Source organism: Ostrinia nubilalis, chromosome 29, assembly GCF_963855985.1.
Source record: "Ostrinia nubilalis chromosome 29, ilOstNubi1.1, whole genome shotgun sequence".
NCBI lineage: Eukaryota > Metazoa > Arthropoda > Insecta > Lepidoptera > Crambidae > Ostrinia > Ostrinia nubilalis.
In genome coordinates, this window is record NC_087116.1 from 1,516,675 (window position 1) to 1,531,075 (window position 14,401).

The following is a 14,401-nucleotide window of genomic DNA, read 5'->3' on the forward strand; positions in this document are numbered from 1 at the left end:
ATACAACTTTGTCTTAATTATTTTTAGGGTGGATTCGACCAAACAAGAGTAAATATTAATCTCAGAATAAATCGTCAGTTTTGACATATTTCCCATACTGAAACTGTCAATGTGCCAGTTATACCAGGTCTGTTCATCTCCGCGAGTTTACATCGAAAACAAAACACGCACGATGGCCCACCTACAGGATACTATTCGACAAGGCCTCACATACGAGCGAACATTGACTCACGCACGCGTATAGGTACTTGTGTATGATGGAAGAAAATAAAGAAAATGTTGTACTAAATACTGTGCAGTATTTAAGGCGATTAGTGTCCTCAATCCGCGTGAAATGGTCATTTTGTAAAGCCTACTCCTCTTTTACTGCTGAACAGAAATAGTTGAAAAAAATATATGTTATACAACAGTTCAAGGACTACATTTGACACGTTTGAATTTTTCCTACGTCTCTTTGTTGTGGATTAAAAAAATAAATACGGGACATCGATTTTTTACTTCAATTCCCTACTCCTCCCAAACGGCTATGTTAATTTTAAAGATTTTTGCACGAATAGATTAAGAATTCTTCATGTCTCATTCTTTTTTTGCCCTACCAGCGCTTCGAGACAAACAAGTGCTGAGAAGAAGCGCCGCAACAAACTCAGTCACCACTGTCTGCCGGTTTAAAAATATATTAGGCAACATTCTATAATGATGTTTATTGTTTCTATCCACAGCAGAAGGCCCATTTCTTCTTTCTTCACCAGTGTTTTTTTTCCCAGGAAAAAACCCACGCCTGTCCGGACTGCCCAAAGATGTTTGGGTCCCCAGCGCTCCTAAAAGTGCACAGTAAATCTCACGAGCGGCTGCAGAAAGGCGCTTCGTTCCACTGCAGTTTTTGCGGGAAGGCTTTCTTCGACAAATTCAATTTGCAGGTGAGGACTTTATGGTATTGTTATAGAGTTTAAATCACCTTGTAACTCAAATCGGTCGCGCTCGTACACTCACTGCGGGCGCCCGTCACACAGTCGTGACAGCAATATAATTACTTGCGAGTGATAAGGATGGGCTTGAGGTCATTGGACGAAATTCTATCTGCTCGGCGACCGGACTTTGTTTGAGAAACGTACAGTTATATAGGGTGTTTGCTTCTTCTTACCTACACAGTGCCAGTCCACAACGATGATACTTTTGCAATTTTTTTATCTAGTCTGGTCGCTGAGCACGTAGAATTTTGTCCAATGACCCCAAGCTACCCATCCTTATCGCTCGCGCGTAATTATATTGCTGTCGCGACTGTGCGACGGGCGCCCGCAGTGAGTGTGCGAACGTGCTCACAGATCGGGCTTTAGTAGTTAATAAAAATACTTGCCCTCATAATACAAACTTTAAAATCAAATCAAATCATTTATTTTGCGAAAATGGGTTTACATCAGTAGGTGTTACAATTTTTCAAGTAGGTATCTCCATCTTCCACCTTTAGGCATGCAACATTATTTCTTAGTTTAAGACTAGATGGCGCTATAGGTAATTATTATTTTATCGACTGTTTTCCAGATTCACGAAAGGACTCACACCAACGAGCGACCTTTTATATGCGAGATTTGCAACGCATCGTTCGGTTGCAACTCGAATCTCAGTCGGCATATGAAAGTGGTAAGTATAGGTCTGCATTGGTTCAATGAGGGCTATCGATTTAGCGCTCACCAGTTGGCGCCACTGTAGAGTAAGGTCCTGTCACTTGCTAGTAGCGAAGACAGTGGCACCAACTGGTGAGCGCGAAAGTGGTAGGAGGACTATCGCATTTGCACTCATCAAGATGGCGCCACTGTAGAGTAAGGTCCTGTCAATCGCCAGGGGTGCCAACTGTTAAGTATAAAAACGATGGCCCTCATTAGTTCAAGAGTGGGGCGCGCCCCCCATGGGAGGCACAAAGACCTTTAAAGGGGGGGCCATCTTTGTACTTAAGCATAAAAAACCTGCGACCGCTGAGAGAATGCATTCCAGACTGCTCGATACGACCAATAAATTATCTTGACTGGAGGAGGCGGGCGCGGAATTTTTTGTATGGTCGAAAGGGGGCGCGTCTCAAATAACGGGAACTTTAGTATAGCACTTAACTGAGTCAATGCCAGAGGTATGGAAGCGGCACGGGAGGGTGTTTTTGTGACGTCAAACGTCAGCGATACTTTAGACTTGTATTCTCTGTCACATCATATGTCAAGACGCCACCGGGTCCAAAGCGGGTTGTTCATACGACAACCAACCTGCTTACGGGCATACTTAACTCCACGGAATCCATGAAAAATTAATAGAACTGAAACACCCACGTTCTATTGATAATAATATTATGAAGAGCAAGAGCTTCCTCGTTGTGGATAAAAAATGTTCTGTTCAGTTATTGTCTCTAAACGTGTTCTACGTAACGTACACTTAGTGGATTGCAAACATTATTTAGTCCTAAGAAAGTCAAAAACATGTAACGGAATCTCCGACTTACTACTTTAGTAGAGCGATTACAGAAAATAATGGCCTATTAAGTACATGTTGTGTTATTATGAAAGTTCAGAAAACTGCGCAGTTTTTAAAATTATTTTGGTCCTATGGAAATTCTTTTTTTTTTCTCATACATTTCAGTTGAAAATTTTAGAATGTTCTGCTAAAAGCATATTTTTTATGTTTCTAGCAAACATTTTGTATCTTGCATCAAAGATAGGAAGGTGATTATTTTTTTCAAATATCTGCAACTAATAGGGAATCTGTAAAAAAAAAAGAAATCTGAGAAAAGTCAACCCAAAAAAAAGATAAAAAAAAAATTAAGCCACTGGGTCATGAAATTTGAAAAAATCACAAATTAACGATAACTTCTAAACTACGAAAATTCGTAGAACATACATGGGGGTGAAATCGATAGGTCTAGTCCTCACCTATCACCTGCCTTTGGCTTGACACCTTACAAGAAACACCCTGTATAAAAAATACATCTTATGTCACCCCTCCCGTGCCGCTCCCATACCTTAGGTATGAGCTTGACCTGTAATTATAGTTCTAGCGCTTAACTCAGCCAGTGCCTGAGTTATGGGAGGGGTGACATTGACATATTGTGATGTGACAAAGCTTATAATTCTTAAGATCTGAGGGCTTAGCGTAGTTTTACATCAAACGCATTCGATATCGAGTGCGTCAAAAAATATATGAAGATTTTAGTTCTTGAAAGTATCCGCTAGGGGCGCTTCTTCATAATTTTTTTACGCACTTGATATCGAATACGTTTGATGTAAACTCGCAATACTCTCTCTGAAGTCTCGCTGACGTTTGACGTTACAAAATCACCCTCCCGTTCCGCTCGCAAACCTCAGGCACTGATTTAGATAAACCTATACATACAATTTCAACAAAAATATACGAGTTAAGAGCGTTTACGCCGTTTGGCGCAAAAACAGTACTTTTTCAAGTTACAATCATTAACCAGTTACATTACAAATATGTTATAGGCATAAATAATTAGGCAATTTCGTCGTCTAAATAGTTAATTGAAAAAATATTTCGATTAGTATAGTATTTAAGAATTCTATCAAGATAAGTCCACACAGGTTTTCAAATTTCCACTTTAGCGTCAGTTTACAAGCTGAAATTTTTATAAAAATACTGTGAAAACGATATAACAAATATTTATATCCTATAGCATAGGTCCTTAGGCAAATAGATAATTGAGAAAATTCTTAGATTTAAGCATTTTACAATAAGAAATCACAAATTCAAAGAACGCAAAATACCCAAAAATCAAAGTGATTTTTACACCATTATTCTTCTTTAATTCAACATAAAAATAGCTTAATATAATAAAATAACATCTTCTTTAAAATATTTACTTTGAAACGATATGTAATTAATTGTTATTGTTTTGCTATAAACATTTGAATACTATTAAACATTTCCAATGATGCCCCTTGAAACGCCGCGCTTCGCGTAAACGCTCTTAAGCTTAAATCACTGCGCAATCATAGAGATTTGACAGGTCGCGTGAACTGTCACGGGTCGCGCGACCTGTCATTGGCCTATGATCGCGTCGGCGATGGCGATCTGCACGCGTTGGGTGTGGTTGAAGCATTTTAAATATCTCGTTGAGACCCGTGTCTCTATTTTAAACCTCTACATATTTTTTTTTATGCATAACAAGCCAGGTATTTGACCACAATCGCACCTGATGTTAAATGGGATGCAGTCTAGGATGGTACATATCTGCCCTGTAAGTGCCTATTCGCTCTTGCCTTGAAAAGGCGCCCGGATTATAGTCTTCGGGAAAGAGAGCTACAGGCAACGAATTCCAGTCCCTAGCTGTTCGCATTATACATGGAAGAGTCATCGGAACGCTTAGTGCGAGCTGGTGGAATGTCAACAATGCACGCTAACCTGCGTCTGGTTCCCCGATGATGGAATAATAAAATAATCATGCTGTATATCTTTTCCACCAGTCGCACAGTTCTACTAAGCCCTACGAGTGTTCCACTTGCCACCGCTCCTTCACATCCGAAGGCATCCGCGACCGCCACGAGTTACGGATGCACGGGGACCCGGAGGACTTCAAGTACGCGTGCAAGCAGTGCCCTAGCAGGTTAGTAGTCAGATTGTAATGTTACGTGGTTAGATAATCAGATTATAAGATGACATGGTCAGAATATAAGGTAACGTAGTAAGATTACAATGTAACGTAGTCAGATTATAAGGTAACGTACTCAGCAAGCCAAGGTAACGTAGTCAGATTACAATGTATCATAGTCAGCAAGTTATGGTAGTTAGAATACAATGTAACGTATTCAGTAAGTTAGGTAGTTAAAATACAAGGTAACGTAGAGTCAGAATACATTTGCCACCGCTCCTTCACATCGGAGGGCATCCGCGACCGCCACGAGTTAAGGATGCACGGCGACCCGGAGGACTTCAAATATGCGTGCAAGCAGTGCCCTAGCAGGTTGGTAGTCAGATTACAAGGTTACGTGGTCAGATTACAAGGTTACGTGGTCAAATTACAAGGTTACGTAGTCAGATTACAAGGTTAAGTGGTCAGATTACAAGGTTGCGTGGTCAGATTACAAGGTTACGGGGTCAGATTACAAGGTTGCGTGGTCAGATTACAAGGTTACGGGGTCAGATTATAAGGTAAATTAGTCCGATTATAAAGTAATGTAGTCAGATTACAATGTAACATGAATATGAAAAATCCATGTAGACTTTTTAAGGCGTCACTATTTTGCCGAATTAATTAGACTTTTATCTATTTCAAGGCATTAACTTAAATATTAAATAGCCCTACTTTGTTTAATGTATAAAAATTTATTCACAGATACATGAAGCTCAACGAACTTAAGAAACACACATACAAATGTCACCCAAAGTCGAGAAGTAAGAAAATGGCCGAGGACGACGATGAAGAAGACGAAGCTAAGTGATTCTGTGCTGATAGGTTTGTTTTACAACTTAATAAAGGCTCCCCAACCCGTGGGGAGTGTAGGCCAAGCACATGGTGGACAGACGACCTCGTAAAGGTAGTAGGTAGATGCAGGCCGCTAAAGCCCGGTCCGTAAGCACGTAGAATTTTGTCCAATGACCCCAAGCTACCCATCCTTATCGCTCGCGCGTAATTATATTGCTGTCGCGACTGTGCGACGGGCGCCCGCAGTGAGTGTGCGAGCGCGATAGCAACATAATTACGCGCGAGCGATAAGGATGGGTAGCTTGGGGTCATTGGACAAAATTCTACGTGCTCACGGACCAGACTATACCAACCGGACGATGTGGAAATCATTGGGCCTATGTTTAGTAGTGGACGTCCTGTGGCTGAAATTATCATGATGAAGAAATAAGTACTACCCGGTCGAATTTACTGCGCACCTGGTGGCCGTGACGTCACATCGCCGCTGATGCACGCACGCTGATGAACGCACCAAGCGCGGTTTGTATGTGAGCGCGCGCCAATACGTATTGGCGCGCTCACATACAAACCGCGCTCGGGCGTGTCTATGAAGATGACCTACTCATTTGTATTTACTCTGGTACCATCCTAGACTGCCTCTCACTTAACATCAGGTGCGATTGCAGTCAAATACAGGGTGACTTTGTTATCAGTATCCAAATTTTTTTAATAAGCTCGTTAGAACAATTTGACAATACAACTTTATCGTATAGCCTGACCAGGAACATAAAAACCCTGGCATAGAGGCGCGTCAATTGCATTTGATAGTGCAACACTGAGTACAGTCGTACCTGTGTTAAATTAATAGGCTAACTTTATGTATCAGGATTCAGGATTACGGGCTAATTTGATATTTTCATAAATTAACGAAAAAATATTATTATAGGTAACCTGGTTTAAATAAATTAAATGAAACCATCAATCGAGCTAGTAGGATTTATTTTATTATTCATCAATAATCAAATTCAGAACTTGAATATTCAACTGCAATGTCTGCTCATGAACGCTTCAAACTCGGTACTTCTTTCCCAATTCCTTAAAATTCAACACTTAGAAAGTGACAAATAATTTTAAAATTGGTAGTTGAAACAAACCACAACTAATTTTCATAGTGGACTGTACTATACGATAAACATGTCAGTCAATTTGACAACCTTTGTCGGAAACATTATTCAATGAAAATATTGTCCGAACCCTTAGTATTTCTCTTCGACAAATACTTTAACACATTGTGAACCACTTTTCTTTCACGACTATAAAAAGATTTTAGCAATTTAATTCACAAAATCAATTGCGCACATTTAAAATAAAGTTTGTTTACACTTTGACAGCAATAGACTGACATGCAAGGTGACATGTCAATGAAGTTTTCAGTTACTGTTGCCATTAAAAGAAATTAGTACCATTAGTTTTCCGCAACATGGCGAGGGTTTTATGTTCCTGGTCAGGCTATGATTATTTTTAATTGTGGTATTTTTCGCAAAAAAAAAATATTGAAAGTATAATCCGCGGGTGCCCATATCTTAAGTTTTAAAGGTTATTGCTTATTTTCGCTCACCATTATGTCTATTAAGCTTTGCAGTTAACTGTGTGTACCTATTTTTCCATGAACGAAGCAAATATTCCACGTGAGTCAATTTGGAAACCGCGCGCAGCGGATGAAAATAAATAAATATGGAGAAAAAAGTTTTGTTTTCTTTACGTAAATCAATTATAGCCTGACCAGGATCATAAAAACCCTCGCCATGTTGCGGAAAACTAATGGTACTAATTTCTTTTAATGGCAACAGTAACTGAAAACTTCATTGTCATGTCACCTTGCATGTCAGTCTATTGCTGTCAAAGTGTAAACAAACTTTATTATAAATGTGCGCAATTGATTTTGTGAATTAAATTGCTAAAATCTTTTTATAGTCGTGAAAGAAAAGTGGTTTACAATGTGTTAAAGTGTTTGTCGAAGAGAAATACTAAGGGTTCGGACAATATTTTCATTGAATAATGTTTCCGAGAAAGGTTGTCAAATTGACTGACATGTTTATCGCATAGTACAGTCCACTATGAAAATTAGCTGTGGTTTGTTTCAACTACCTATTTTAAAATTTTTTGTCACTTTCTAAGTGTTGAATTTTATGGAATTGGCAAAGAAGTACCGAGTTTGAAACGTTCATGAGCAAACATTGCAGTTGAATATTCAAGTTCTGAATTTGATTATTGATGAATAATAAAATAAATCCTACTAGCTCGATTGATGGTTTCATTTAATTTATTTAAACCAGGTTACCTATAATAATATTTTTTCGTTAATTTATGAAAATATCAAATTAGCCCGTAATCCTGAATCCTGATACATAAAGTTAGCCTATTAATTAACACAGGTACGACTGTACTCAGTGTTGCACTATCAAATGCAATTGACGCGCCTCTATGCCAGGGTTTTTATGTTCCTGGTCAGGCTATAAGTTACTGATTCTGAGTCGATCCTGAAAATTTGGATACTGATACAAAAATCACCCTGTATAGTTCTTGCAACTCACGAAGGCGAGTGAGCTTTACTTGTGTGTGTGCGTGTACTGTACATGCACATAACGATAGTGTAATGTCTATCAAAACTTTTGAAAAACGAACAGTAACGGCCACACATGTGAAGCTCACTCGTCTTCGTGAATTGCTACAACTATACCTGCCTTGTAGGTGCTGCATAAAAACATTGGTCTTCAAGTCTTCATATCTCACTACAAAAAAGATTTTACTATGTATTTTTATGTATGTACAAAAGGATTGGAACTCTTCACAAATTTCAAAACAGGACTATAGTTTTGAGTTGAAGAATGTTTTGTCCCTTTCTATCAAATGATGATTTTGCTGTGATGAAAAGAGACAACCGTTGTTAACCCTTAATTGGACAACATTTTTATTGTTTTTGGACATTAGACAAAGTAATAAAGGTCATAATATTGTAGGTTCTGTTTTAAGGGTCTGTTTTCATATTTATAAATAAGAATTTGTTTTAAAGGTGTATAATTTTTTAATTACTGTAAATAAAATTATTGTAAAATGTTAAATGGTTCTCGATTAATATAAATAGTGTTAATTTATTTTTAAATATTTTAACGGCTATACGATAATGTGCTCTAAAACATTGTAAATAAAATACAAATCCGCTATTCGGACTCTAGAACTAGAGTCCATTATAATTATCTGTTCTCATTTTAGTACAAGCCAAAAGGGTAGATGGCACCGCTAGTCTAATGGGGGCTACCGTATTTCGAACTCCTTCTATGTTTTTCTGATTAATTTCGTTGCGGCTCCAATGACAGTTTAACTTTCCCCCGGGACAAACTTGACCTTCATTGGTTGGGTTTTTATGGCGGTCACGCTGTAGATCCTAGCTACACAGGAGTTGCAGCGGTAGGAATAGTCCCGTTACCGTATTTGCGCTCACCAGTTGGTGTCATTGTAGAGTAAGGTCCTGTCACTCCCCAATGATGCCAACTGAAAAACGATAGCCCCAAAAATTCACAGATTTCAAAGCTAAAAAGACAACATAATAATCTAAAACTTAGAACGAAGTGTTTTTAAAGAACAAGGGACTCAAAAGTATTAGTTTAAAATGTTGTCAACTACCTTTTGGATTGCTTATCCAAATGTTTTTAATATTATGTAAATAACATATTAAATGTAAATAAATACTATTGTGAATATTTTTATTAAGATTTTTGAAATGTACATATTAACACTGACAGTGCAATGACGGTCATATTATAGCTAGCTGTTGTTTTAATAGCTGTTTATAATATCTTATTTGAAATAGCCCTCACTGTGGCGTGGGAAGGGTTAATGGTTTTTTTATGGCGAATTTTGTAAATTTTTTATTTATTTTGTTGTATGGTTGTATTTGTAAATGTTTTTAGGCCATTATTGTCATTGTAAAGTTGAAAGTTTGTTGGTACTGAGGTATTTTTTGTGTAGTTTTTGGCGAAATGGAGTTTGCACAAATCTAGTTAAAAGGTTAAATAAAAAAGGTATGTTAAAATTAGGAAAAAATTTTTGTAATGAGGGCTATCGTTTTTATACTTAACAGTTGGCACCCCTGGCGATTGACAGGACCTTACTCTACAGTGGCGGCATCTTGATGAGTGCAAATGCGATAGTCCTCCTACCACTTTAGCGCTCACAAGTTGGCGCACTGTCTTCGCTACTAGCAAGTGACAGGACCTTACTCTACAGTGGCGCTAACTGGTGAGCCCTAAAACGATAGCCCTCATTAGGTAAAGAAAGATTGTTTTTCAGGTCTATCTAGGTCACTGTAGCTCTAGCGCTTTCCCAGTCAGTGCCTGAGGTATGAAGCGGTACGGAGGGTGTTATTGAGACATCAAACGTCAGCGAGACTTCAGTGGGTCTAGACAAAGTGCAAATTATAATCGCAAACCAGTCGATAAGTGGTCGAAAAGCCCCTTTTTTGTATGGAGTTTTGACGGATTCGATTTTCGATTCGATCAAAAAGTGCGTTAGACAAAGTGCAAATTATAATCGCAAACCAGTCGATAAGTGGTCGAAAAGCCCCTTTTTTGTATGGAGTTTTGAAGGATTCGATTTTCGATTCGATCAAAAAGTGCGTTTTGTCTATGGGGGCAGATTTGTATGCTCTGTCACGTCATAATATGTAAATGTCACACCTCCCGTGCCGCTCCCATACCTCATTCACTGACTCACTTATGCGTTGGACTTTATTACGGCAGATGCATGAATCATATCGAATTAGGATTAACTAAATTATATACCACATTTTTAGCATTTTCAAATTTATAACTAAAGTCCGGTCGCCGAGCAGATATAATTTCGTCCAATGACCCCAAGCTACCCATCACGACTGTGGCGGCCGCAGTGACTGTGTGAGAGCGACAGCAATATAATTACGCGCGAGCGATAAGGATGGGTAGCTTGGGGTCATTGGACGAAATTCTACCTGCTCAAAATATGGTCATACCAACCTCATGGTGAATGAAAGTGAGATACATTGTGTATAATATTGTGGATTTAACCATTTTAATGCAGAAAATAAATAGGCGATACCACATTTTTTAAGTTTGAGTCGATATTTTGACATTTGACAACTATCCTACTGTCATTGGTTTTCTATGATTGTGTGGGTGTGGGTCAAATGTCAATTCGCTGACTAATATTTTAGATTAGGTAAGAATATATTAAAATATTATTGTTTATACATTGTTTTTGTTAGTTATTGTTTGATTAGTATACATAGTTATTTTCTAGCAATTTTAAATGTAAATAATAGACTTTTCTGTATAATTTATAGAATAAATTATGAGTATTTGGATTTATTTGTATTTTTTCAAAATTCTTTACTAAAACCAGTTGTTATTTTAAAAAACTTGTTTAAGGTTTTGAAATAAGAGACGGTGAATTAGAATTTAAACTTTATTCTTACTCTAATACTTACATTATCTTATAATTAATACGTAACAAAAAGAAAAGAAAAAACTTTGAGCTTCCAAAGTACGAAACAAATTAACATCAGTATTGGTCAATTTTTAACAAATACTAGAGTAATTTAAGCCTTATTTTTACATGTAAACCCGCGTCGTGTTGTCTCGCTCTCTCAGCCCAGAATAATAGCAGAGTAAATACAAATGAGTAGGTCATCTTCATAGAAACGCATCAAGCGCGGTTTGTATGGGAGCCAATATACAAAATTCGGCGTGTGCGTACGCGCCGCATACGTATTGGCGCGCTCACATACAAACCGCGCCCGTGCGTTTCTATGAAGATGACCTACTCATTTGTATTTACTCTGATACTAGTAAGAGAGATAGCGAGACACTGAGAGAGTCAAATATTAATATTTAAGTTGTTTTGCAATATCTTTTGGTGTATTAAGTTATGAAGAACAGTTTTAAAAACTGGCAAGCAAATAATTAAATTGTACTGTGTAGTAATAAATGAACATTTAGAACACAACTTAAATATTAAAGACATTCACGCCCGTTTTCACCTTCAATCCCTAATTTTTAAGTGACCCCTATGGTAACACAACAGGAATTTCGTTTTCAAAGGGGTCACCTAAAAATTAGGGATTGATGGTGAAAACGGGCATTATTCACATAGTAAAATTGACGTGATTTCAAGACAGATGAAATCAAAATGAAAAAGCTACCAAAAAGGTTCATTTTCGCATGGCAATACTAAAGGATGTTACCATTAACAAAATACTTTTAAATGGTAATAATACAATCTGTATTTTCGCCGATTTGACAATCGAAGCATAATTATTTTTTTTAAAATAGCAATGGCATAAAGAAATCAATAAAAAAATACTTCACATTGATTGAAACTACCCAAGAAGTGGCATGAAGCGAGGTCAATGCCCGTTTGCATCATCAATCCCTAATTTTTAAGTGACCCTTATGAAAACAAAATGCCTGTTAAGTGTTACAATAGAGGTCACTAAAAATTAGGGATTGATGGTGAAAACGGGCATAAACTTCACCAAGAGTAACGAATTTAGGTATAATTTTGTATGAATACGCCAACATAGCAAACATAAGACAGCTCACATGAAATTGTACCTTAAATAAATTACACTTAGTTCTATTGTACCACAGAGACGGTGGATCGTATAGTGAATCATGAATTTACTTAAAAAGTCAAAACTGAGTACCCGAGTAGTGCTTTTTTGTTGAAAAACAAAAATATAAAGTTCTTCAGGAATCAAAATTATTTTAGTTGTTAACACAGGAGACGTAGGACATAGCAGAGTTGCAAAATCTATAGTTATAGAAATATTGGTCACAGAGAAACGTAAGGTGGTAGGAGTAGCTTGTGAGTGAACTTTCCCATCTCGGAGTCATTCTATACACACATTTACGTTGATTTGTATTATTGCATCAATTAAAGCTTCAACCACACCAACGCGTAACATATCGCCGGCGCAATCTGCACGCGTTAGTGTGGTTGAAGCTTAAATGCCATCAATTCTTTAGTATGGCTACAAACATGTACTGTGATTTAAGTATTCTAGCCTCTATTACAACTGCAACTGCTAGTTTGATCCAGCAATGGGTGACCATACACAGATTTTCTATTGAACCCTATCTAAATGTCTAAAGACGTAAACAATCATCCTGTTATGTCCTACTTCCAGCGTAATAAGGCTCTCCAGATCAAAAAAAAGTCAGAAATGGTGTTCTTAAAATAGTTTTTACAATTTGTCATTATCACTGGCACGCATACTGTGAATAGAGGATCTTGGACTAAGTAAGTGAATGTAACGTCAAAATATTCATTCATACATAAAATATCTGGGAGTATTGTAGTAGAAACCACACAAATAGGAGTGACATATGGACATAAAATGTAATACAACCAGTAAATTAATTCAAAAACTAAGTTGTAGCAATGTATCCTGTACCTTCAGGTATAATTTACAAAATCTCCCAGTGACCAAAACTTTTCACGACTAAAGAAACGTTTCAAACGTTACCAAACACTTGTTGCCCCCACACAGTATATGTTACCGTAAACTAAAGAACTTACATCTAGTCACTCTGCCCTGCCGCTTGACGTAGCAAAACATATATTTTTTCCTTTATCCAGTCCTTGTTGTATGGTGCGTATGTGTTCGTGGATTTCTGGTATACGAGACAGCTAAGGTCCGCAAGCTGGAATTTGGAGATAAAAGACCAGTTTTAATTTATGATAATTATTGTTTTGATAATAATTAGAGGTATTTTAAGACACCCATCTACTAACCCATGTGGATCATTATCTCTAAATTAATAAATTGAATTGAATTTGCTTAGTTTGGGACTAGATGGCACAGTTTAAAATGTCCACAGATACTTATTATGGTTCAGTACATATTGTATTTTGTTTTAAATATCAGCTAAACATTTATATTTAGAAAACACCAACATAAATATCTTAGAGCACACGAAATGTGCTTACAGGACTATTCCCACCTCTCGTTCCCACCACTGCAACTCCTGTGTAGCCAGGATCTATAGCTTGATTGCCAATAAAAACCCAACCAGTGAAGGCCAAGTTTGTCCTCAATGAAAGTTAAACTGTCATTGGATCCGCAAGAATTAAGTTATCAAAGCACTAACTGTTAAATAAAATGCTTACACAGTAACACACAATGGTTATTTGTGAGCTGTATCAGGTTACATCAATCAGTAGCACTGTGCATGACACTTTTCCATGTAATTTTACATGCAATGTTTGGTATAGACTTCACTATGAAAATTTTGTTCATAACAAACTAAGATTTCAGCCAAAAGTGAGTTTATACGTTGCTGCTAAGTTTATATTCCAATTACCACCTAATTAATACGTCTTTAGCAGTGTTTCAATGTAAAATTACGGCGAAAAATACAATATTTTGGTACCTGATCGACAAAATCAAACAACTGCGAGATGTCGTAGGTGATTGTAGGCGTATTCGGGTTTCGCCTCTTCAGATGCTCCTCATAGATCTTGCAAACGCCTTCCATACAGTCGTTTACACTCTCGTAGTCTGAATAGGTCCTAGTTTCAGGCCTTGGGCCAGGTTGGACCAGCAAAATTGTGTGAGACTGAAAAGCAACATAACCTCAATATTGCCGCCATATTTTTGAAGTGCCGTAATTCAAAGAAGCATTGAAAGGAATTACTTACCATTTTTGATTGTAAATGAAAATTTTAGACTTTAATCTTAAATTTAGGTTAAAACAAAAGGTAAAACAATTTGTTTCGAGAAATAACGCCGCTCGATCCAATCGTGCTGAAGCTTTTTAAAATTTAAACGTTCTGAAATGTTGACTAACTTGGACTAACTGAATTTTAGTTCTACACAGTCACAGAAGCAATTTTAATCGTTTTATTTTGTACGGGAGAATGTTTTAAAATGGTCAAATTTACAATTATTTTGTATTATTAAGTCAGCCT

At 37.2% G+C, this 14,401-nt stretch overlaps 2 protein-coding genes across 2 annotated transcripts; one reads left to right on the plus strand and one right to left on the minus strand.

The window, feature by feature from the left end:
• The first annotated feature begins 769 nt into the window (after nt 1–769).
• LOC135085695 (zinc finger protein 2-like) lies at nt 770–5,546 on the plus strand. Its single transcript, XM_063980506.1, has 4 exons — nt 770–917; nt 1,540–1,638; nt 4,458–4,597; nt 5,327–5,546. Exons 1-4 carry the CDS (start codon nt 798–800, stop codon nt 5,430–5,432), a joined length of 465 nt encoding a protein of 154 aa, XP_063836576.1. The 5' UTR covers nt 770–797; the 3' UTR covers nt 5,433–5,546.
• A 5,334-nt stretch (nt 5,547–10,880) lies between these two features.
• On the minus strand, nt 10,881–14,274 carry LOC135085769 (enhancer of rudimentary homolog). Its single transcript, XM_063980570.1, has 3 exons — nt 14,132–14,274; nt 13,864–14,049; nt 10,881–13,134 (listed from the first exon to the last, which is right to left on the minus strand). Exons 1-3 carry the CDS (start codon nt 14,132–14,134, stop codon nt 13,012–13,014), a joined length of 312 nt encoding a protein of 103 aa, XP_063836640.1. The 5' UTR covers nt 14,135–14,274; the 3' UTR covers nt 10,881–13,011.
• Nucleotides 14,275–14,401: the final 127 nt, after the last annotated feature.

What these genes read in the sequence shown, in the direction of transcription:
- LOC135085695 (XM_063980506.1), top strand. Translation starts at nt 798, where the DNA reads ATGTTTGGGTCCCCAGCGCTCCTAAAAGTGCACAGTAAATCTCACGAG. An exon ending in TCGACAAATTCAATTTGCAG is followed by an intron (nt 918 to 1,539) that starts GTGAGGACTTTA and finishes ACTGTTTTCCAG; the next exon opens with ATTCACGAAAGGACTCACAC. An exon ending in TGCAAGCAGTGCCCTAGCAG is followed by an intron (nt 4,598 to 5,326) that starts GTTAGTAGTCAG and finishes ATTTATTCACAG; the next exon opens with ATACATGAAGCTCAACGAAC.
- LOC135085769 (XM_063980570.1), bottom strand. An exon ending in TGTTTGATTTTGTCGATCAG is followed by an intron (nt 13,135 to 13,863) that starts GTACCAAAATAT and finishes TCCAAATTCCAG; the next exon opens with CTTGCGGACCTTAGCTGTCT.